Source organism: Triticum dicoccoides, chromosome 3A (assembly GCF_002162155.2).
Source record: "Triticum dicoccoides isolate Atlit2015 ecotype Zavitan chromosome 3A, WEW_v2.0, whole genome shotgun sequence".
NCBI lineage: Eukaryota > Viridiplantae > Streptophyta > Magnoliopsida > Poales > Poaceae > Triticum > Triticum dicoccoides.
Window position 1 is genome coordinate 686,606,636 of NC_041384.1, and position 23,226 is coordinate 686,629,861.

General features: G+C 44.5%; 2 protein-coding genes across 4 annotated transcripts; both read left to right on the forward strand.

Moving 5' to 3' along the window:
- Positions 1-7,655: 7,655 nt before the first annotated feature.
- Positions 7,656-10,705, forward strand: LOC119270214. The gene is made up of 3 exons (XM_037552194.1): positions 7,656-8,790; positions 9,633-9,728; positions 10,511-10,705. Exons 1-2 carry the CDS (start codon positions 7,707-7,709, stop codon positions 9,707-9,709), a joined length of 1,161 nt encoding a protein of 386 aa, XP_037408091.1. The 5' UTR covers positions 7,656-7,706; the 3' UTR covers positions 9,710-9,728; positions 10,511-10,705.
- A 3,420-nt stretch (positions 10,706-14,125) lies between these two features.
- Positions 14,126-18,349, forward strand: LOC119270215. 3 transcript variants are annotated; one of them, XM_037552196.1, is made up of 3 exons: positions 14,126-15,328; positions 16,397-16,496; positions 17,268-18,349. In XM_037552196.1, the coding sequence occupies exons 1-2, from the start codon at positions 14,188-14,190 to the stop codon at positions 16,483-16,485; spliced, it is 1,230 nt and encodes a 409-aa protein (XP_037408093.1). In that variant the 5' UTR covers positions 14,126-14,187; the 3' UTR covers positions 16,486-16,496; positions 17,268-18,349. The 3 variants fall into 3 exon arrangements, with proteins under 3 accessions (XP_037408093.1, XP_037408094.1, XP_037408092.1); XM_037552197.1 differs by having other exon boundaries at positions 17,881-18,349; XM_037552195.1 differs by having other exon boundaries at positions 16,397-16,470.
- Positions 18,350-23,226: the final 4,877 nt, after the last annotated feature.

The window sequence follows — 23,226 nt, forward strand, 5'->3', positions numbered from 1 at the left end:
TGGATGTCACATCAAGCCGGACCCAATGTTCTCTTGGCCATCATTGGGGGATGATCCACGACCAATGCAACCGATGGTACGGTTGCGTCGACCAAGTGAATCATTCACTACCTAGCAGTGTGGCGGTCATGGAGTATGGCCCCATCATCCAAGATCTCTTTAAACATAGAAACAAGAAGTTTTGCCACAAGCCCTTCACTTTGTATCATTGTTACAACAAGCTTGCAACCAATGAGAAGTGGATTTAGAGATTTCGGAGACCACTCCAAAGAGATCAAGGTTGAGTATATCCGTTGAGGACGATGAGGGGGAGAATGAAGATGCCTACAAGAGACTGAACGGCTACAATAATGCAAAAGAGAGAAAGAGGACAGGAGCATTCGATGGCACATACAAAGATGAACTTGTGGATATGATTAAGGCCAAGAAAGTGTTGGTGGCCGAACGCAAGGAAGAGAAGATGGCGAGATGGAATGAGTTTAAGATGTTGGAGGATGAGAAATGGAAATCTAAGTTGGTGAGAGAAGAGAGGAACTTGAACGCGCAGGAGCGTAGGCTTGCACTCGAGGAGGAGAGGCTTCGGAATGCAAAGAAAGCTGAAGACCGTTCTATCATGTTAATGAACCCAACCACAATGGATGAGACTGCAAAAAAGTTTTGGGATCTCACTCGTGGGGAGATCTTGACCCAAACGGAGGTCTCTCTTTGGAATAGTGGTAGTGGTGGCCGAGAGGGTGGTGGTGGCCGAGAGGATGGTGGTGGTGATGGGGGTGTCCATGTGTATGGTGGTGGCGGTGGTGATTTCTTTGGCGAGGACGGTGTTTGAGTTCATGCATGCCATTGGTTGGCCTTGATCCGCAACATAAAACATGTTATGTTGTGAAGCTTTGGATCAAACTTGATTGATGATGTGATGCCTTTTGAATGAACTATGCATGCTTTAATTTGAATATCTCGATCCATGAAATTTTACACTCGTTAATGGTTTACATATTATGCATGTTTATCTTCAAATATTTTAATGATTAATGATATACTGTGCAATTGTTTTTACTTCATGCGGTTAGGCTAAAAGAACTAAGCAAAACATTAATTCATAGTGATGTATGGACCTCTCATGTGCTATGAATTATTTCCAAGGGAAAAGATGCAACAAAATATGAGAACTAAATGAAAGACAAACATGATTTCCAACACGACGTGTGTGGCAAATACAATCGTCAGTTTTATTACAAGTAAATGAAAAGCCTGAAGAATATGACAAAGGGTAGTAGCTGTGGGGTGGCCGAGGGGGCCGTGCCAGAGATCAACACTGGTAGAGACGCATGGGCTATCACGTCTTCAACAGAGAAGCCAAACTCATCAAAATTCAATGGAAACAAGATTATCACTTGTAAATGAGCAAACAAAATGAGGCTCTTAATAAGATTTGGAGATACAAGAACATTACAAAGAGAAAGCGCCAAAGAGGAGGAGGGAAAGTGAGCATGACCAGTATGAATAATTGGGAGGGGGAGCCATCGCCGACGATGATGCGAGAGGTCGTGGTGGTGTGCTAAGAGGATAAATTACCGGGAGAGTAGGTTATATTTATGGGACATCGCACCGATGTCCATGTATCAATCGCTGCTACCGTCATATGTGTTTGAACAAAGGGGTGGTCTGTAGCACGGCGAGAAGCACGGAGTCCCATGACGAGGGAGGTTGCGGGGTCGATGGTGGACCATAGTAGGCATCGGACTACTGGTGTGCGGCGAGGTGGACTTGGGTGGTTGGCCGGTTGACAAAGCTTGAGGCACGAACATGGAGTTCGCATGGACGACCCCAGTCCAAGGGTTGTGTTGTGGATGGACTTCCATGGCGGCGGTGGTTGCTGGTACGCCAGACGAGGAGCCCCCCTGTGTAGGTGTTGTGGGGTTCTTTATTGTGGCCATGCTTCCTTTATCGGCCACGATCCAAGGGAGGCGAAGTTGGTTGATGCTGCTGAAGTGGTGTTGGGGCTGTAGGGGCCGCAGGCGGCTGCGCTGGAGCACCACGAGAAATGCTGGCAGCCAGAGCGATGTGGACGGCCTACGCACGAGTATACATCATCCAGCGCTCCTCGAGGCGCGGGTAGGCCACAACCTTGCTAAAAGTAGGTGTGATGAGAAGGGAAAGATTGGAGGCGGTGTTACCAAAATCCTTGTGGTGGCCGCGCGTCAGGTTGATGAGGAGCATGTCGTTGGAGACCGGCACTTTGATGTCGTGCATCTCGTCCGACATCATGTTTAAGCGCATGCAATAGTCATCAATCGAGGAGTCATGTTGTTGGAGGCCTAAGAACTCATGTTGGAGGAAAACGATGCACTGCAACTGATTGTTGGTGAAGAGGCCACAGATATTGTTCCACACGGAGTACGCCATTGTCGGCCTCGCACATGTTAAACATATCCTTGAGATGGTGAGATACAACCACCAGATAATGGTCGCATCGATGGAGGACCAGTCGACTGTCCTTCATAGTGTGGGCATCGACGGTTATGTGATCACGCAGTTGGAACGATCCGAAGATGAGAGAGAAGTATGTCTTCCATGCATAGAAGGTGGAGTCAAAGGAGGAGAGGCACATGGGAACGTGGTCGAATATGTTAACATGGTTTAGGCCGATGAAGGTGGGAGGCGCGGAGGCAGCTTCAACGAAGGGGTTAGACTCACCAGAAACCGAGGAAGGGGAAACCATGGTGCAATAGGTGGAAGCTAAAGAAGCTAGAAAGGAGTTAGTTGAGGATGTGTGCTGCACCTTATACCGGTATAACTATATATGCACTGGATGCTGGCGACCATACATGTGTTGCATCCCAAAACTCCCTTTGATTCTCTACACTTCTTACATGAAAAACACTTCCTTTAAGATTTATGCGTCTACTTAATCACTTTTTATCTATCTTTGGATGTACTAGAATTATAAATTAGCATTGTTTATGGCATCTTTTGTAACGCCTGCCAGGCAGTATTTTCCTCATCTTGTTTTCCTTTAACAGATTATGTGAAGGTGGAGAATTGCTAGACAGAATGTTAGCCAGGTACCTATTGCAATTTCTTCATCCACTGCAAACTAGTTAATGCTTACCAAGAATAAAATCTGTTCTTACATTTAACTAAAAATTCCAAGTGTGAAAGTAAGATCGTCATATCGAACTCAACTGTGAAATTAAGACTAGATGCCGCTAAAATTTCTATGGCATCATTAATGGTGGCAACATGTGTCATTCGTGCACACCCGAACATTCCAACCATCACTAAATCACAACAAAATCATCACTAAGAAAAAGTTGCAATTCACTGGGTATTGGAACAAAATTACGTACTGTGTCATTTAGCATAACCAGTAACTCTAAATTACTCCCTCTGTAAACTAATATAAGAATGTTTAGATCACTAAAGTAGTGTTCTAAACGCTCTTATATTAGTTTACGGAGGGAGTACAACAAAAATGCGGCCTGGAACCTGGAAGACAAACATGGATTCGCCGGCGGGTGCCTCGAGGAGATGGAACCGATGGACGAGTGGAGCATCCCCATCTGCGTCGTATCAGAGAGAGGACGAGCTAGCTAAACCAACACTATCAGAGAGAGGAGCAGAGAGGAGAACAGGAGATCGTGGGGATACCTATGACGATGAGGACCTTCTACACAGCACCTGCTCTGCGTTCGGTGGCGGACGGCTGGTTACGGAGTGCAGGGCCTGCTGGCGAGCGAGCTCGAGGCGGACGGCGCGGATGTACGCAAAGTACTTCATTCCGCCGTCGGGGAGATGGCGGACGATGCCAGGGAGCCGCTTCTCTAGGCGCCGCAACAGTTCCGCCAGAGCGAGGTCCGAAAGCTGGCGCAGCGCGCCGTGTCTATCCACCACCGCATCCTCGACCCCCGCCTCGCCGCCGGAGGGCTGTTGCCGTTTGCTGCCTCCCGAGGGGGCGGCGGAGCGACCGAGAGTGGCGGAAAATGCCGAGGGCAGGGCCGAGGAAACCTTCCGGCGTTGAGCGATCTCATGGCGGATGTCACGGCACAGCTGATGCATCTTCTCTGAGTTCTCTCCGCCGTCGCCGAGGCCGCTGTAGACGCCTCCGTCGATCCAACTCTGTATGCGCCGCAACCTCGCCCGCAGCTGCAGGTCCGAGAACTCGGCAAAGCGAACGGCACACGCGTCCTCGCCAGCGGTGGCTGGTTCCGCGGAACCCGAGGCCGTCGCATTCAACGGGGGCGCCGCGCGCCGGCAGGTGTAGGGTTTGCTGTACTTTGAAACCCTCGGCCCGTATGGCCCTCGACTGATTGCGAAAATGCCGCTCTTTCCCAACATTTCAAATTCTTCACATCGCTCCTTCCTAATATTTCAAATTCTGCATAGAAACTTCTGTTACTTAAAAACTGCAGACGAAATACAACAAAGGGGATTGTGCATGATGATATGTTTCTTTTAGGGTTTGCATGATGATATGTTGATTGGTTTTTTTTTTTTTTTGAGATAAGATATGTTGATTGGTTGGCGGAGGTTGTACAGATGTTGGGCCCCTTTTTTTTTCTTCGTTTCGTCTAGGTGATCTTGGACTACATCGTTCAGCGGGGAGGATGGCGCCATTCAACAATATTAGCGACAGTTCATATTTTGTCCTTCTGGCTTTTTCTCCGCTCAGTGATGCACCACTATCTTCTGCTTCGTTGGAACTTGGAAGCTACTGAGGTAAGGCCTCCTGGAATCTATCTTGTTAGCGCGACTACCTTCTGCTTCGTTGGAAGCTATTGAGGTAAGGCCTTCTGGAATCTATCTTGTTGGATCTACAAGGGTTTTCTAGCCGTCTTCATTTTTGGGAGGATAATTTGATCCTTGGTTCCGTGTAGCTGGCTTAAACCGTATCAAGCCTTTCCGAAAGGCTGAATCCATCAGGGTTTTTTTTCTTGTGTCAACCCGAGACAATGTCTTAGAGTGAAGGTATTTATTACCGAGCAACTCATATCAAACACCCCCAAGCACTTGTTCTTAATTTCGAGATCATTGCCCTTAGTCCTTGCTAGTCCTTGGGCCTACACAGAATGTCCCACTTAGCTAAGCGGCACTTACGTTTATGTTCATCACTTTGCAAGAAAAATCTAGACATGTAATAATCAAATCTTGTCCAGAAACCTTGGCTATTTCAAAGAATGAAAACATGAACATTGGTAGGCTAGTAACCACAACATTTGTGAGGACTAAATTCCCTCCATAAGACGTAAAAAAAATTCCGTTCAATAGTTGAGCTTCTTTTCGAACACGTCTTGAATACACTCTCACTCTTTGTTAGTAAGCTTACGGAAGTGAATCGCTATCCCAAGATACCGGAATGGAAGTTTACCAATCTCACAACCTAAAAGTTGTTTATAATGGTCCTCTTCCTATCCGGTGCGTCCAAAGTAAAATAATTCACTTTTCTAGAAGTTTATTTTAAGTCCTGATAGTTGCTCGAAGAGATAAAGGATAAATTTCATATTAACGAACTTGTCTGAGTTGCGTTCCATGCAAATGATGGTATCATCAACATACTAGAGAATGGACACACCCCCGTCCACTACATGTGGAAGGAGGCCAACAACCTCGCCACCCTCCCTGTGGATCACTAGCATATGGGCAACAATCCCCGCCCACCCCAGGACGAGTTTCTGACCCACCCATCCACGACCTCCGTTCCACCTCGTCGATGCGCCATCTCCTCCGGCGGCCACGCCGATAATGACCCACCACCTGCTCACCGACGAGCTCGTAACCTCCCTCGTCTCCGTGCTTAACTTCGTCAAGATCGTGCGCTGCTCCACCTGTACTTTCGGTCTCTGATCCAGCTCGCCTGAGCGTCTTCTCGGTTTGGAAACGAGGCCAACTGGGAATCTGGGATAGCCTCTCACGCCATGCAGAATGGTGGATTGCCAGGCGATGTTTTGTCTCAGCATCACATGCGGCAGGTAGGTAAGAACTGTGAAGCTCATGCAAGTCCCGATTGATGCACTAGCTTGAAATTTCATTAAATCATCATGAATGAATGGAGGAAGCATAGTTTGTATTATTCTTTTTCCCCCTGTTTATTATTTTAAGCATTGTAGGGTTCTTCTCCATTGCTACTGGATATGTTCATCGAAATTTGTTAACTCTCTCCCATGATTATGTCTTGGATTTCAGGAAGCACAGAAGAAAGTAGTAATATGCAGCTTCTTTCCACAAGGCAACGATGCCAGACAATGTCTTCGCCTTTTTGCATATTGTGTCACTGCCCATAGATGGTGCAGTGCTTCATGATCACCATGGAAACAAATCCTCTGTTTAATCGAGATAAATCTTCACCATTATGGAAACATATCCCATATAGTTTAAAATTTATGTTTTTTTTTATTTTTGATGGACACAAATCTATGTTCGTATGGAAACAATTCTCTGGTATATGAAAATAGTAGTATCATAATGATTCAGAAGCAAAATATATATCTATGGAAGCACGACATCTGTATTGTTGTGCCCAGGCGATGCAAACCTGGTCATATGTGTCAATTTTTGTTGTATATGGAAGCAAATCATCATTTTTTGGATGCAAGTTCCAAATTCGTTGGAATCAAATTCCTATTTCTTTGGACGCAAATACCAAATTCTTTGGAAGCAAATTCCTATTTCTTTTAACGCAAATACCAAATTCTTTGGAAGCAAAGCCCCAATATAGTTTGTTTGAAACTGTTAGTCACGATCGTAAAAGAAAGGGTGTTTGATAGAATCATACATTTGTATCGTTCGAAGCATTTTATTGTTACATTGCAGACACTTCTACGGTCATTCCGAGCAAAATTCCCTGCAATATAAACAAAATAAAAGGCCGCACTGGACAAAAACCTCACCAGGTTGAAACAATATAGTTTGATATGGAAGCAAATTTGCTAGGAAATAGAAGCAAAACGAATTGTTCTAGTACTAGCACGTGTTACCATAGTATGTGTTTCTGTGTCACAAAAACTGGCCAACAGTATGCATCAGATGCACTTGTTTTCTTTGGAGTAGTTTAGTGCAGATTTCGAAGTACGTACAGATGAAGCATTACTAGAGCTAAAATAATGTCTAACATGATTTCTAGGGAGTAGTGGACGGGAAACAAATCACAATTAGTACTACATGCAAACTAACTACCTAGGCCCGCCTCTCTAATCTGACGTTCCAAGCTACATCAATCCAACGGTGGACTAGTAGTCTGACGGAAAGCTTAGGCCCTGTTTGGTTCATAAGTCATAGGACTTTTTTTAGTCCCAACTTATAAGTCTCAAGTTCCTAAAAAGTCTTTATCTGTTTGGTTCCTGGGACTTATAAGTCCTTATAAGACCATATTACAACTATAAGTCCCTATAAGTCCCTCCCTGAGAGTCTTATTTCATAAGTCCCAAATGTCCATTTTAAGTCTCTATAAGTCCCTCCTATTTAGTTTAGATGGGATTTATAGGGACTTATTTAAGTCCCTAGATCAATAAATCTCTAAAAACAAACACCCTCTTAATATAGTAGTCTGATTCTTAGCGCTGCCCATGAATGAGTGAGGTGTGCCTTCTCTTTTGAGATAAAAGTGAGGTGTATCTAACGGTATATGAACCTGCTGTTGACTTGTTGACCTGTGCGCCGGCAGCCAATTCCCCAGATCAATTGACATCCTCCGCCTGAGCACGAGAGGGGAGATGGCTCCCCGCCGGCGCAGCCCCTCTCCGCCTCCTGCCTCTCTCCCAGACGACGACGACATGCTCCGGGAGATTCTCCTCCGCCTCCCCCCGCGGCCGTCCTCCCTCCCCCGGGCCTCCCTCGTCTGCAAGCGTTGGCGCAGCCTCGTCGCCGATCCCCAATTCCGACGCCGCTTCCGCGACCACCACGGCAAGCCCCCTCTCCTTGGCTTCTTCCTCGAGGACTATCCGTCCTCTCCGTTTGTTCCAATACTGGATCCACCAGATCGCATCCCCGGCGCTCGCTTCTCCATGACTCTCAACAAGGGCAACCGCATCGTTGACTGCCGCCACGAACTCGTCCTTTTCATCCGCCGGAGCCCGCGGCGCCGCCTAGTGGTGTGGGACCCCGTCGCCCGCGACCAGCGCCGGCTCATCGTCCCGCTAGTGCTGGACAACGACCAGATGCTCGTGTTCGACGGGGCGGTGCTTCGCCCTGCCCGCAGCCAAGGGAGCCATTTCCAGGTGGCCCTGATAGCCTGTGACACAGAAAATACAAGAGTTTTCGCATGCTTCTACTCATCGCAGACCGGGATATGGAGCAAAATCAACTCACTGCAGCTGCAATCGTTTATGTCCACGCCAGAACCCAGTACTTTGATTGGGAATTCCTTTTGCTGGTTACTTAAGGTGCATCCTGACCTTCAACATGTCATACTTGAGTTTGATCTGGATAAGCAGAGCCTAACTGTGACAGACCTGCCACCACAAGTAAAAGCTCGCCCTTTCAACTTGAGGATTGTGCCGACCGAAGATGGTGGGCTTGGCTTCATCCATCTCTCAACATTTCACGGCCAATTATGGAAGAGAGAGCCTGGTTCTGTATGGGTGCACGACAGAGCTATTGAATTCGAGGAGCTCAGATCAGCTTGTAAGGGAGACCGATACCCCCTCATAGTGGGGTTTTCCGAGGACAGTAATGCAATCCTTTTACAGACGAATTCTGGTGTTTTCATGGTCTATCTCCGGTCCATGGAGTTTAAGAAAATTTCCAATATGGGGGACTTCCATCTCCATTATCCATTTGCATGCTTCTATCCTGCAGGTAACAGCCAGCCTTTATACAATTCAATTCGCAGTATTATAAGATAAATTGATTCTTAGTACTAATTAGTTGCTGAAATGCCTATCATATCCTTGAGTGTTACGCTGATGATTGAAGTTCAAATCACATCAATTTTCCTTTTGCTGCTTGACCAGTTCTTTGAAAGAAAATAGTACTTACGGTCACTGTTCTACGCTGTTGGTCATATGTATAAATTGTGTTTCAAATGTAGTCTTATGTGCCTATCTGAAGTATATATCTTTTCATTTCAGCACCAGATGCATAACAGTTAGAAATCGACCCAATAGCTATTGTCGGTTGTGGAAGAGCCCTGCTGTGATTAGCTAGTTCAGATGTACAACTGGAAAATAATAAATAGGCCGAACCTATTGTGTTGCTAGTCAGGTTTTTAGTTTTGGCATGTCTTGATTTCTTTTTGCTTAGTCTGGCAAGGAATTGGGTTTACTAAATATAATTTCTAGAAAGTATATTTTCTCCTGTGTGAATTGTGTTATGGTAATATTCAGTACTGGGACGCGGTTCTCTTGGCAATGTGACACATAACAGCTAAACATGGGAGCTGAGACTGAACCAGTTGAATGTGTAACTCCATTGGCACATTTTAAAGCTAAAAGCTACTCAGTTACACTCTTCATTTGGAAGCTGAAACCAATCCATTTGCACTAGAGAATAAATAATTTCCTTCATGTGTCGTATTTTTTTTCCTCGGATCACATAACTACACATCTCTTAGTTCACCTAGATATCCCACTACGATTCTCTCCTCTATCAATGGTTTTCCATCAGGATTGTCGTTGGTTCCTGACCTAATGTGCTTGTAGGTACTGGCATTGGTGATGGACATGGTGGAGATGACGTGTTAGAAGATGTGAAATGGTTGTTTGTTGAGACATGCTAGTACGATGTGATGACTGAAGGTGACGTAACATTATCTATGCTATTTTATAATTTACTGGTTATTGCTGCATGGGCTTTGACTGACGATTTTTCTTATGAAATTATTAACTCCAGTAATTTGTAAGGCAACCACCATTTTGCCTAAGTAATTGAAAGCTATATACACCAGAAACTAAATATTTAGAATTCCATAGTTAGTACAGTTTCTGTTAATTAACACACACTGCTAAGTTATTACTGATAAGTATCTCTAGTCGAGCCAAATGTTTGCTTTTGTTCTATATGCAGTCAATTTCTCAACTTTATCACTAGTTTATACTCCCTCCGTCCCAAAACAAGTGTCTCAACGTTAGTATAACTTTGTACTAAAGTAAGTGCAAAGTTGAGACATTTATTTTGGGATGGAGGGAGTACTATATTGCACAAGATGAAAGTCACACGACTAGGTTCATAAATACAAGATATTTCCAGGTCACATGACTTGTTAACTCTTGACAGTAATAAAAATAGTGGTCAAAGGCTTATCTTTTCTGACCTCTAATGACGTGCAAAGTTTAAAATGGCATTCATTTTGGGCTGAAAGAAATGTTGTTTTATGAGTTGATAAAGTGTCTGCTAATAATAGTTCTTCCGTGAGTTGTTCTACTTTGTATAACAAGCATACCATGCTTATAATTAAGCTGAATGCTTTTTTTAACTTTCTGTTTTTTTTCATTTATTTCCTCAGTGATATTTAGTCAGTTGAGTATTTGCCTGTCGCGCATTAAAGCAAAATGTAACTTATCGGATTGTTGTTATGTAGGTATGGCTAAGTTGGAGGAGTGGCTTATCGGTGTAGGTTATTCTATTTCGTGTTTTCTGGTGTTGTGGCCAGTGATGGTCCATTCCATCTGAAAATTGATCCGTTGTAGTATGTATTTATCATGAAGTGTGAAGTACATTTGCATGAACGGACTGTTTAACTTGTTAGCTCCCGCTATATATTTCTTCAGTGGCCTCTGTAGGCAGTGAGAAAATTGGCAGTTCGGCACGGTGGGTCTGTGCCTTGTAGTTGAGTAAAGACTTTCAGTGGTTGTGCAGCCAAGCAGCATCACCTCTTAGTTTGATGGGTTGGTGTTCAACTAGTCTCCAGTGGGTCGCTCATGCTGGAAACACCAGAATTCAGAGGCTAGCTTCCCTCTCTGCCTAGCAACTACTCCAGTCCAGCAATGATGGTCATTTCCCGGCCTGCGTGGTTAGACCTGATCTGGTTGCCTTATGCGTGTAAGTGATCTGATCTAGTTTATCTTGCCCTTCTGTCCGTCATAGTTAGCAGGGATGCCGAACAGCATGATGATCTGCTGCTGCTGCTGCTGCTGCTATTGGGGCTGTAGAATTCTACTTACGAAGAACACCATCAGTATAAGCAATGCTTGTGTAGAAAACAAAAGGACAGATTCGCAATTGTTAGAAGTGGTTTGCATTCACTGCTAATCTATTATCATGCATAACTGTTGTGGATACCCAGACAAGACCAAATGAAAACTCCATCTACAGACACAGATTCTCAATGATACTAGTTGGTATCATTCAAGGACATGAGCAAGAAATCAGAGCCTAAATGCCAGGAACAAACAAAAACATCGCATAGCATTAGTGCTCAAACATAACCATAACCTGACACATCTGATCCGAACGCTCACTAAGTCAAACCCATTACAAAAAATCAAAGAAGCACACACATTAAAAAAACTATGATACTGGACAAACTTTAACAAAGTTATACTGACATGAAAAAGTGGGACAACAAGAATCTAGACTGAAAAAGAATCCAAAACCCATTCCTACCTACCAGACACAAGCATTAGCTCAATGGGAGAACATGGAGTATGGCGTTTTGGATCCCGGCCTCCATGGAGGCCGAATTTTTGAAAAAAAAAAACAAAATTCAAAATTTTTGGTTTCAACAAAATTTGAAAAAATGCGTACAAGTAAACAAGGATGTGAGGTGTATGTCTGTAAAATTTCAGGATGAAATACATTGAAATGTGACCTGCACAAAAAAGAAAAATTCCTGGTATGAGAGAATGAATAGTATCATGTGTTAAAAAAGCCTCCGATTTTTTTCTTCTGTACAACCCTCATTTCAATGTATTTTGTCATGATAATTTACAAAATTGTGCATTATGCCTTCATGTATGGCTGTATTTTTTTCAGAATTTTTTTTAAATGTAAAAATATGAATTTTCACGAATTCTGGATTTTGCGTTTGGAGGCCTCCATGGAGCTCGGCTGCCAAAAGCAATTTCCGACATGAGTCTATGTTGATAGAAAACAAAACTTGTTTCACATAAAAAATGTGCCTGTGATTTCGAACCCTACACTAATCCACCACCATCACTGCTGCACGCTGCCGAACCTAGCAACCAAAAAAAATACCAACCCCATGAAATCTCTGTTCAATTCAGACAGAAAAAAACTAAAACAAAATCAACTTATTGCTGGGAAAAAGAACGAACGGATTACCAACCCCATGAAATCTCTGTTCGATTTGGACAGAAAAACACTAGATCAAAATCAACTTATTGCTAAAAAAGAGGAACGGAATCCTACCACCTAACTGAACATCTAGACATGAAATCTATCCCCCCTCCCCATCCACCACTACCATCTTGAAAAGCCCCCTCGCATTTGTACACATAAATCTCTCGTTTTGGGCAAACCCTAGATTGATGAGAGTACACACAAACACCGCGTGGAGCAAAGAATTAAACAAGCATGGGGAAAAGGGGACGGGCAAAAACCTGTTGCGGCTCTCTCCTTGCCGTCTTCGGTCACGAGAATCGTCGCCACCTGAAGGGATCACTGTCCAGGAGAGGAAAGGCGAGCGGGGTGACGAAATGCGAGTGGATGAGGGAATGGAACAATTTTGAACGATACACTCACTTAGTTTTTTTTTTTTGAGAAAATACACTCACTTAGCTTTTTTTTTTTTTAGCATCATACACTCACTTAGCTGAGCGGTGAAAACGCTCACTCTGGACAAACAAAAAACGACCCGCCAGCCCAATAACGTGAAAAATAAAGAAGATAACGGCCCGTCCTAACTTGTAAGGAGTTTGTACACGGCCCGCTGCACGTGATAACGAGGCGCGAGCGAACAAAACAATTGCGCGAATCTTGAAGTCAATATAAGGATCCAATGGTCCAGAACTTAGAGCATCTATAACTGGAGTTTGTCTCAAAAACAAAAAATATATATAACTAGACTTTGCAAATCCGGCCCTCAAACGCCTGCGGACGCGCATGGGTGTGTCCGCGGACACTGATCAGTCAAGCCTTAAATTTGTGTTCTCACAATCAGATATCTCAAATTCATACAAACTCATGCAATTACGTCGATGCACTACATATATCATCTGGCTACACCATCACTACTAACTGCCACCGGCCTACCAAAATTTGGCATATTTAGCTACGGTGGTGATCATCCACGGCTACCCTTGCCCTTCCTGGCATCCTTGATGTCCTTCTCGCGGAAGTACCGCTCGAAGATGCAGTAGGGATCGAGCCGGATCTGTTCCTCACCTTCGATGTCCTCCTTCTTCCCCTTAAGTGGCAGTTCGGCCATGGCACGGACCGCCTGATTCTGCTCTCGGGCGAGGGCATGCTTGTTCCTCCGTTCCCGTTTCTTCACAATGCGGGCGCAGATGGCTTCCTCCTCTACGGCCGCCTGCGCCCCCGCATCCACCGCCGTCATTTCCGCCGCGATACGGGCCTCGACGACCCTTATACTCTCCTTCCCACGGCGGGCACACCGGTCCTGGTAGGACTCATAGTTCGCCCTACTGGTGGTGGCGAAGGAGTGATTTTCTGGCCGGGACCGTGGTGATCCGACCCGAGCGTCCGTTGAGCCGACGCTATGGAGTCGCGTCGGGCAGATCCTGCCGTCGGCCGGCGCTGTCCTCCCGAGAGCGGCGAGTGCAATGCGGACCGCCATTGCCTCCTCCAACCCGCACGAGATGACACCCCAGTCGACGGATCTGGACTGGTCGGAGTCAGATCCGCTGCCTAGCATGCCGGAAATCGCTGGAGGTGAGCTTGGATGGTGGAGGGAGTGAATGAGAGTGGAGTGTGAAGTGGCTAGGGTTTGATCCGGCAAGCGGATGGGGAGGAATATATGTGACGTCGGGCAGGCCCGCCTGGGCCGGGTCCGACGTGGCGGACACGCCTGGGTGCCCCATATCCGCTCTATATTTAGGCTGAATATATGAGAGATGCCGGTCAGTCCGGGTGTTTAAGGCTCGTTTGAGATGTTCGTCTTAGTCGGAATTTCGTGACTAATAAGTGACCGGGCGGCCGCTGGGTGTATGGGACGGGTTTAAAAGAAAACGTTCCCAAAATCAATCCCCTCGCTTCGCTAGTAGTACTACTCGCCGGCGGCGTCGACAACGCCATCCTCCCCAGCCGACCAAATCACCAACCGAGAGGAGCCCTAGCATGAGCGTGAGAGGGGAGATGGCTCCCCGCCGCCGCAGCACCTCTCCGCCGCCCGCCTCTCTGCCAGACGACGACGACATGCTTCGGGAGATTCTCCTCCGCCTCCCGCCGCGGCCTTCCTCCCTCCCCCGGGCCTCCCGCGTCTGCAAGCGTTGGCGCCGCCTCGTCGCCGACCCCCGATTCCAACGCCGCTTCCGCGACCACCACCACGGCAAGCCTCCTCTCCTCGGCTTCTTCTTCGAAGACTATCGCTCCTGTCCGTTTGTACCAGTGCTGGATCGACCAGATCGCATCCCCCGGGATCGCTTCTCCATGTCTCGCCGCGAGGACAACCGCATCGTCGACTGCCGCCACGGGCTTGTCCTTTTCCTCAGCGGAAGGCCGCCGCGCAGCCCAAGTGTGTGGGACCCCGTCGCCCGCAAGCAGCGCTGCCTGACCCTCCCACCAGAGCTGGACAACGACCGGATGTACTTTTTCAACGCGGCGGTGCTTCGCCCTGCCCGCGGCCAACGCCGCCGTTCAAGCCAATTCCAGGTGGCCCTGGTAGCCTATGACGACAGAGGAGAAACAAGAGCTTCGGCATGGGTTTACTCATCGGAGACTGGCATATGGAGCAAGAGCAAATCACTGCAGCTGCAATCTTCTGTACCTATGGACCAATCCAGTACTTTGATTGGGAATTCTCTTTACTGGTTACATACCTATGCGGCGAATGTGCTTCAGGACCATCGTCAGTATTTCGTACTTGAGTTTGATCTGAATAATCAGAGCCTAGCCGTGACCGAGCTGCCGGCACACATAGAACCCGGGTATCACACATTGAGGATTATGCCCGCCGAAGATGGTGGGCTTGGCTTCATCCATCTCTCACTATTCAATGCCCAACTATGGAAGAGAAAGCCTGATTCTGATGGTTCAGCTGTATGGGTGCTCGACAGAGATATTGAATTCGGGGAACTTAGATCAACTTGCAAGGGCGACTCCCTCACTTTTGTTGGGTTTGCCGAGGAGAGTAATGCAATCCTTGTATCGACAGCTTCTGGTGTCTTCGTGGTCTATCTCCAGTCAATGCAGTTTAAGAAACTTTCCAATACGGTGTTCTTCTTTCCCCATTATCCATATGAATGTTGCTATGCTGCAGGTAAAAATATCAATTTTTTACTTTGTACTATTATAAGATCAATTTATTTTTTGTAATTAGTTGCTGAAGTGCGTATCATATACTTAGTGTTATGCTGATGATTGAAGCTCAATTCAAATCACGTCAATTTTTCCTTTCGCTGCTTGATGAAATCTTTAAAACAAACAGTTTTGCTAAAGCACATCTAGATGTGCCATAAGTATTGCACATCTAAGTCCTATGTCATTGATCTTATGTTGAGATTCGTGTGTAAATTTTCTTTTTCTTTTTTCTTTTCCTCTTTATGCTTGACTCACTCACTTAGATGTGCAATAACTAGAGCACATCTAGATGTGCCCTAGACACACCCTAAAAGAAAATATTACATCCGTCCCAAATTACTTGTCTTAGATTTGTCTAGATACGGATGTATCTAACACTAAAATGTGTCTAGATACATACATCCGTATCTAGACAAATCTAAGAAAGTAATTCGGGACGGAGAGAGTAGTCCTTAAGGTTGCTGTTCTTTTCTTTTGGTCATATGCATAAATTGTGTTTCGAATGTAGTCTTATGTGCCTATCTGAAATATATATCTTTTCAGCACCGATAACATTTGGAAATGAATGCTATGGTTTTTGTCACCTGTGGAAGGGCCATGCTGCGATTAGCTAGTTCAGATGTACAACTGGAGAAAAAATTGGCCGTACCTATTATATATTTCTTGTGGGGCTTTTAGTTCTGCCATGTCTTAATTTGCTCCGCTTCGTCTGACAAGGAATCGAGTTTACTAAAGATGATTTCTAGAAAGTATCTCTTCTTGTGCGTGAATTGTGTTATGATAATATTCAGTGCTGGTCTGCAGTTCTCTTGATAATGTGACACATAACAGTTAAAAATGAATATCTTCCTGCAGTGAGTCCATTTGCACTAGAGAATAAATAATTTTCTGTATGTCTCATGTATTTTTTCTCAGATTACATAACTAGACAACTCTCAGTTCATCTAGATATTCCATTATATTGCTCTCTTATATCGATGGTTTTCCATCCGAATTATCATCTGTTCCTGACTTATTATGCTCGTAGGTACTGGCATTGTTGATGTACATGGCAGAGATGAAGTGTTGAAATATATGGGAGATGCTCGTCTGTTAGCACATGTTAGTACTTTGTGATGACTGAAAAGGTGACATGACTTTATCTCCTGGATGTGTTCATCAGGGATATATGTGTCATTTTACAATATATTGCTGCATGGGCTTTGACTGATGATTTTTTTTATGAAAGTATTAAATCCCTTTGTAATTGTAAGACATCCACTACTTTGCCTAAGTAATTGAGAACAATATATACCGGAACATAAGAATCCTAATCAGTACAGTTTCCGTTATCACACTAGTAAGTTGTACTAACTTATAAGCATCTCTAATCAAGTCATATGTTTTTTTAAATGCAGTCAATTTCTCAACTTTATCACTAGTTTGTCGACTAGGTTCATAAATTAAAATATTTCTAGGTTACATAAATTTGTGAATTTATATGGAGGTATTATATCGTTTTGTAAACTCTTGACGGTAATAGAAATAGTGGTCAAATGCTCAAAGCTCTGCTCTTCTAGTGCCATGCAAAGGTTAAAATGACATCCAGTTTGGGCTGAAACAAATGCTATTTATGAGTTAATAAAGTACTCCCTCAGTCCCCAAATGTAAGACCATTTTTGACACTATGATATATAGTGTATGAAATGATCTTATATTTTGGGACGTAGGGAGTACCTGCCAATGCTATACTTGTTCTTATGTGAGTAGTTCTACTTCAGTTTATAAAAAGTATATACTATGCTTATAATGAAGCTGAATGTTTTTACTTCCAATTGTTTTGCCGTGTATTTCCCCAGTGATATTTCACTACGTAAAGTATTCTTTGTGGGCTAACTGATTGGATTGTTATTATGCAGGTATGTCCAGGTTGCAGGAATGGCTTATCGGTGTAGGTTCTTCTGTTTTGTGGTGTTGTGGTCAGGGCCAGTGATGGTCCACTCCATCTGAAAATTGATCCAGTGTAGTAGTACTCATCAAGTGTGAAGTACACTTGGAGGAATGAACCGTTTAACTTGTTAGCTCCCACTCTTATTTCAGTGACCTCTGTGGAGACAGCACGAAAATTGGCTGTCTCTTGCTCCCTTGTACAAGTTGATTAAGGCTTTCAGTGGCTCGTTTGCTTGTGTATCACCATTTTGAGTGCATTTGCCAAGCAAGCTCGGCTCTTGGTTGACGAGTTGGTGCTCCATGAGTCTCACAGTGAAATTGGTTGCTCATGCTGGAAACAGGGAAATCCAGACATCTTCATAGGATTCTGACGCTGCCTAGCAGCTAGCAGTGTTGGTCATTTCCAAATCCATCTTCTGCAAGGTGGTCTGGATTCCATTCTAGACGAGGGAACCCATATGGACGGCCTTACGCGATCAAATATCTATCTATCTATCTATCTATCTATCTATCTATCTATCTATCTATCTATCTTATGTAAGTATTGAATTTGTATGCTGAATTGCTTTTTGTCAATTGCAGTGTTCTACGCCCGTGCTGGGTCTGGCGATTCTGGTCACCGTGTTGGTGCTCAAGTACAAGTACCACGTGCCCGAGCTGCAGGATCCTATTGACATGGGGGCGTGTGTGTTTGTGGCTCTCTGCTTCATGCCATCTGGCTACCTCTGTACTCAAGACTAATTATGCCACATCCAAACTTGGCTTCTTGTTTGCTTGCTTGCTTGGAGGATTAGGTAGGCATTTAGGCAGGCTCATCACGACAAGTGAATAGTCTGTTGCTCTTCTTGTTCGGCTTCTTTCAGGCAGCAGCTTGCAAGCCAGAATATCAACGACGGTTGAGGGACAACTTATTAGGCATTTGAGTGTTTACATGCATGGCTCGTGCCTAGATAGACGATGTTGAAATTGTTTCTAAGGTTCTCTCTCTGTGCACTTTGGTGGTTGCTTGTCAGCGCATGGAATTGCTTACATTTATTCACTACCTTGCATCTTTAAATGCAACCGTGCAATACTTTCAATTAACCCTTTTGGTATATAGGTAACCAAGCACAAGCTCCGGCCCAGGTGAGTCTGATCTTGTGCAAGCGACCAAATAAGGAAAAATATATAAAAATAAATAGGAGTACCTAGATTCTAAATTCTCCTACTGTACATGCACCACTGGCTTTTTTTGTTGAACATTCCCTCACCACATCGAGAATGGAAAGGAAAACCATAGTCTTATAAGTACCACATGCACCGTATAACCATTACTGGATCACACATATCTAACCAATTGTAGGTATGTTCATGATATTCGTTGACCTCTTATGTTGTAGAATCATCTGCTAAGGCATATGAGAATATGAAAATGGATGTGATCCCGTGTAATTGCTTTGATATACATCTAACTAGCAAGAAAAATAGCATTGGCAATGTACCATGCTTTAGTTTGTGAATGAATCTAGTTTAAGAGAAGGTCTCTTCACGACCAATCAGAACTTGCAAAATAACAAATGTTCGACAATAAAATTGGATTTGAATTGGTAACAACAACCATCATAATTATATAATAATACATAAATATGTGTTAATACCGAGCTTCTTAGTTAGTTGACTAATTTTGTTAGGTGCAACGAAAAAAATATTAATTAAAATTTTGTATTACACATGAATGGTATATAAGTCGTGAATGTTAATGAATGGTATATAAGCAAAAACCCGGCAAGAACTCGTATTCAAAACGGCACCACAACTCCTCTTCTTTCTTCTCCTTTACCTTCCTCTTCTCCCTTGCAACAACCTACTATTCGTCCTCATCCCCCATAAACCCCCTCATAAGTGGCTCAGTGATATCAATTATTGTCTTCACTCAAAGATGCTTCCCCACCGCCATTCCATATGTTCCCACGTCAGCCTCCACGAACTTCCCCATGAAATTGCCTATCACCTCCCTAGCCTCCCTACACATCACGCCCAGGGGAAGATAAAATACTCTCACCCTTATGATCCACCGGAACTTTTAGTCGGCACAAAATCCTCAAAATTTCCCAAATTCCCACGGACCATCTTCAAATACCTTCCACTTTCCTGACTGCTGATGAAACATGAACAAGAAAATGTTTTCTCCCAAATCCTTACATTCCAGGCCCTTCATAGGACACCAAACCTAGTCAGCGCCCTGCCAATGCTACCGCCATGGATGCCTTATCTGAGAGCAATTTTGTGATCGCCTACAGTTCTACTGCCCCCACTTTGCCTCCTCCACTCTAGATGATCTTCCTCCCCTTCTTCTCTGACTCCAAAAGTTTCAAACTCTTCATCAATCCTTCAACGCGATCCATCACTGCACCTTGCAGCGAGCACGAAATCAAAAAACCTAAAACCTAGGGTTCTCTTGGTGGTGTACGATCGTGTGCCCAAGCACACACAAGGCTTATGATGGTGGAAGGGGGAACACATGACCTAGCGAGGAATGGTCGGGATGGTGGAAAGAGTGGCCGTCGGTGGCATGACCAGAAAACTTAGCCCAGAAGTGATCACCAACCAGTCACTAGATAGGGAACCTAACCGTCACTCACGGGACGGACCCTGCTATGTTGTAGCTATTTAGAGCATCTACAACCACAAGTACCAAAATCTGGTCTCCAAACGCCCGGGCGCGTCCGTGGACAGTCGGGCAGCACAAAAAGAAAGTCGTTTCCACAACCGGTACATCATTTTTAAATCATCAAATCCATATTATAACATGCATCGTGAAACTAATCTTGAGTGGAGCTCGTCCAACTCCACTCTGTCCATGTCCGGCGGCTGGCTGCGCCCATCAGAGTGTTGTTGTAGTCGTTGGCAAGGTGAAGTAGGGCATGGGAAACGCATTGGCTCACGAGACTCGAGTCGCCGCCTTCTTCCAAGTCATACTCTTCCTCGTCGGAGCACGTTGCCTACATGTCGCCGGTGGACGTGAGATCCATGATGGATCCGTCGTGGTCGGAGCCGGCCACGTCCATCATGACGCGGTTGCGGCGCCTGTGGGGGCCGTGCATCATATGCGGCACTGGAGAGTGCGACTCCGCCTCACCAATGTCTCGCACGACGCCCATTGCCTCGCGTCGGTCAGTCCGGGCGTTTGGGCCGGATATGGGACGTTCGGTTGGGTGGCATTTTTCCGTTCAGTCAATGTGTGGGACGGGTATGGGGTCCGGTTGTAGATGCTTTTAGCCCCTTGAAGGAGTTGGTGATGAGCCCTAGGTGACGAGGCGCCCTGTTTAACTTAGCAGCAGCTCTTGGGACCCTGTACGGCTGTACATACAAATAGTCAGGTGACCACAACAAATATTACTCGAAATTCCCGGGGAGAGTATTACGCAGATCGCTACTCTTTCTTTGCCCCTTACAATTCCCGCGATCCGGTCCTGGCACGACGTCCGTCCATGCCTCTCGTGCGCCGACTCGGAGCAGTCTCGACACCCGAGAACTAAGATAAATCACCTTCTCTTACCCGCCGGCAGGCCCCCTCACGGTCAGGCACCATGATGCACAACACGATCCAGCGGGAGATCCAGAGGGAGAACCGGCGGTGGCTCCTGCTCCGGCTGATGGAGGAAGGCCGCGTCGACCCGCCGGCTCCTGCTCCTGCTCCATCTCCGATCTTCCGTCACCGTGCCAACATCTTCGTCAGGGTAATCTATCCATCTATCCACATAAACTCTTAAACCCATCGCCGCCTGCACCGTCAACCAATTATCTAGGCCAGTGTCAAAAGCCTCTTATATTACGGAACGGAGGGACTAACATGCTTCAATTATCTTTGCAGTGTGCTTTAACCATGCTGAGCCTGGCGACACTGGCCTCCTTGTTCGTGCTCAAGTACAAGTACCACGACCCCGAGCTGCAGCACCCTCTCCTCATGGCGCTCTGTGTCTTTCTAGCTCTCTGCTTCATTCCAGCCGGGTTCCTATGTACTCAAGACTAATTGCCTTCTTGTTTGCTTGGATGGAGGATTCTTCTTCTTCTTTCAGGCAACAATTTACTGTTCAGAAAGATGAACTGTTGACCAAAAAGGCAACAACTTATTAGACTAGATAAACTGTTGTTAGTGCATCACATTATCAGCTACGGCATGTGCGCGCTCTCTTCCTAAGTTTCTGTGCAAAGTCTTTCCAAATTTCCTTAGCAACAATACAATCAAAAATAAGATGATGGACAGATTCATTTTCACCAATATCACCTAGTGCAGTCTATCCACGACGAATCAAATCACTTCCAAAAATATCAAAGAAACCATCTGCTTTAAGCACATCATAACCACTTCAGCATCTCGTCTTTTTTTCTTTTGCCATCTAATATTGCATTCTGAAGTTGTCATAAAACTGAAATTAGAAAATGCCTGAATTTCTACTTCATCTATCATCCATGTTTCTTTCATGAAAGAACATAGGAAGACGGGGCATCGTTCAACTAAAAGTGTCGACTGAATTGCTTCAAGTGGGCAACAGAGCTTGAGTCAATGTGTGCTAGTACAAGCACTGAAACATCTCAACTCCGATCAAAACATTGAAGATTTGGCTTCAGTTTAAGAGCACCTGGGCTACCAGCCTGCCGACAACAGAGATTTTTTATTTATTTTAAGATTTAGACTCCAAAGGACCATCCACATTCCAAAAACTGAAACATTGAAGACTTGGTTTCAGTTTAAGGGCACCTGGGCTACCGCAACAAACAATTTTTTTATTGTAAGATTTAGACTCCAAAAGACCATCCACATTCCCAAAACCGAAACATGACCTTGGCGCTCCAGCAAAACATACTCGTTTTGGGTTCTCAATGCAGTTTGTTTTGTAAATGTGGCTGTGCAAATTGACAGAAAATAAGATTCGGTGTATCCGAGGATCTTCAATTAACTGTAAGTACTTCCTTGATGTTTCCGTTAACGTATCTGAACATGGATCGAATAAGTACGTTAGGAACATGTACGTTAACCAGAAAATAGACTAATAATTGCTTTATTGTGAGAATCAAGTATTGTAAGCACATACAGTTTCAGTTGTGATTTCTCCTCGTCAGTGCACATTTATGACAGAGAAGAAAGAACCAATATTGCACAACTTTACTTACTCTTCCAAGCTACACATGACTGGGAGAACCAAAAGTGTGCGCCCAGTTTATAATACAAAAAGCTGTTGACTTTGAAAACAGAAAAATGACCCATCATAGTGATTGACCTCAAAATACCTATTTAAAATGTGAAGCTTATTATAGCTGCATATCTTCGTATTACCGTGTACATGTGAAATTTTGATGTGCACAGCAATAATGCTTAAAAAATTGGAGCAGAAATATGGGATGATACCCTTATTCAAAATATGCTTTACTTAATATAAACCAAATAATGGTAGCAGTTAATTCCCTCCAACATTGTAGCAGCTATTTAACTAGAGAATGTTAAAAAAGCTGGAGCACACCCATGTCATGATAACATTGTTTATAAGATGAAATCAAATAACTTGCAAGTCATAAATGAAACCAAAGATGATTTTCAGTGAAATAACATCATACATTTTGATTTAATAAAGAAAGCTTCTCTTGGCCTGAAATACATATAAATTTGCAAGTCATAAATGAATGATAAAATGAGATTGACAGGATTAACATAACATGTTTCATGAACATTTTACTTTAGGATATTCCACAAGCTCTGTGAAACATATTCAGTCAGTCAAATTGCAAAATGGTGGTAGTGGCCAGTGGGCAGTCCATATCATCACTTGTTTGGATGACCCAACATTTGAAGAGCTGTAATCAATAATCAATCCCAACCCGCATTTCTCTGATACAGTGCCTGAACCATTCAAATCATTTATTGCAATTTTTTGTTGGTAACCCAAACAG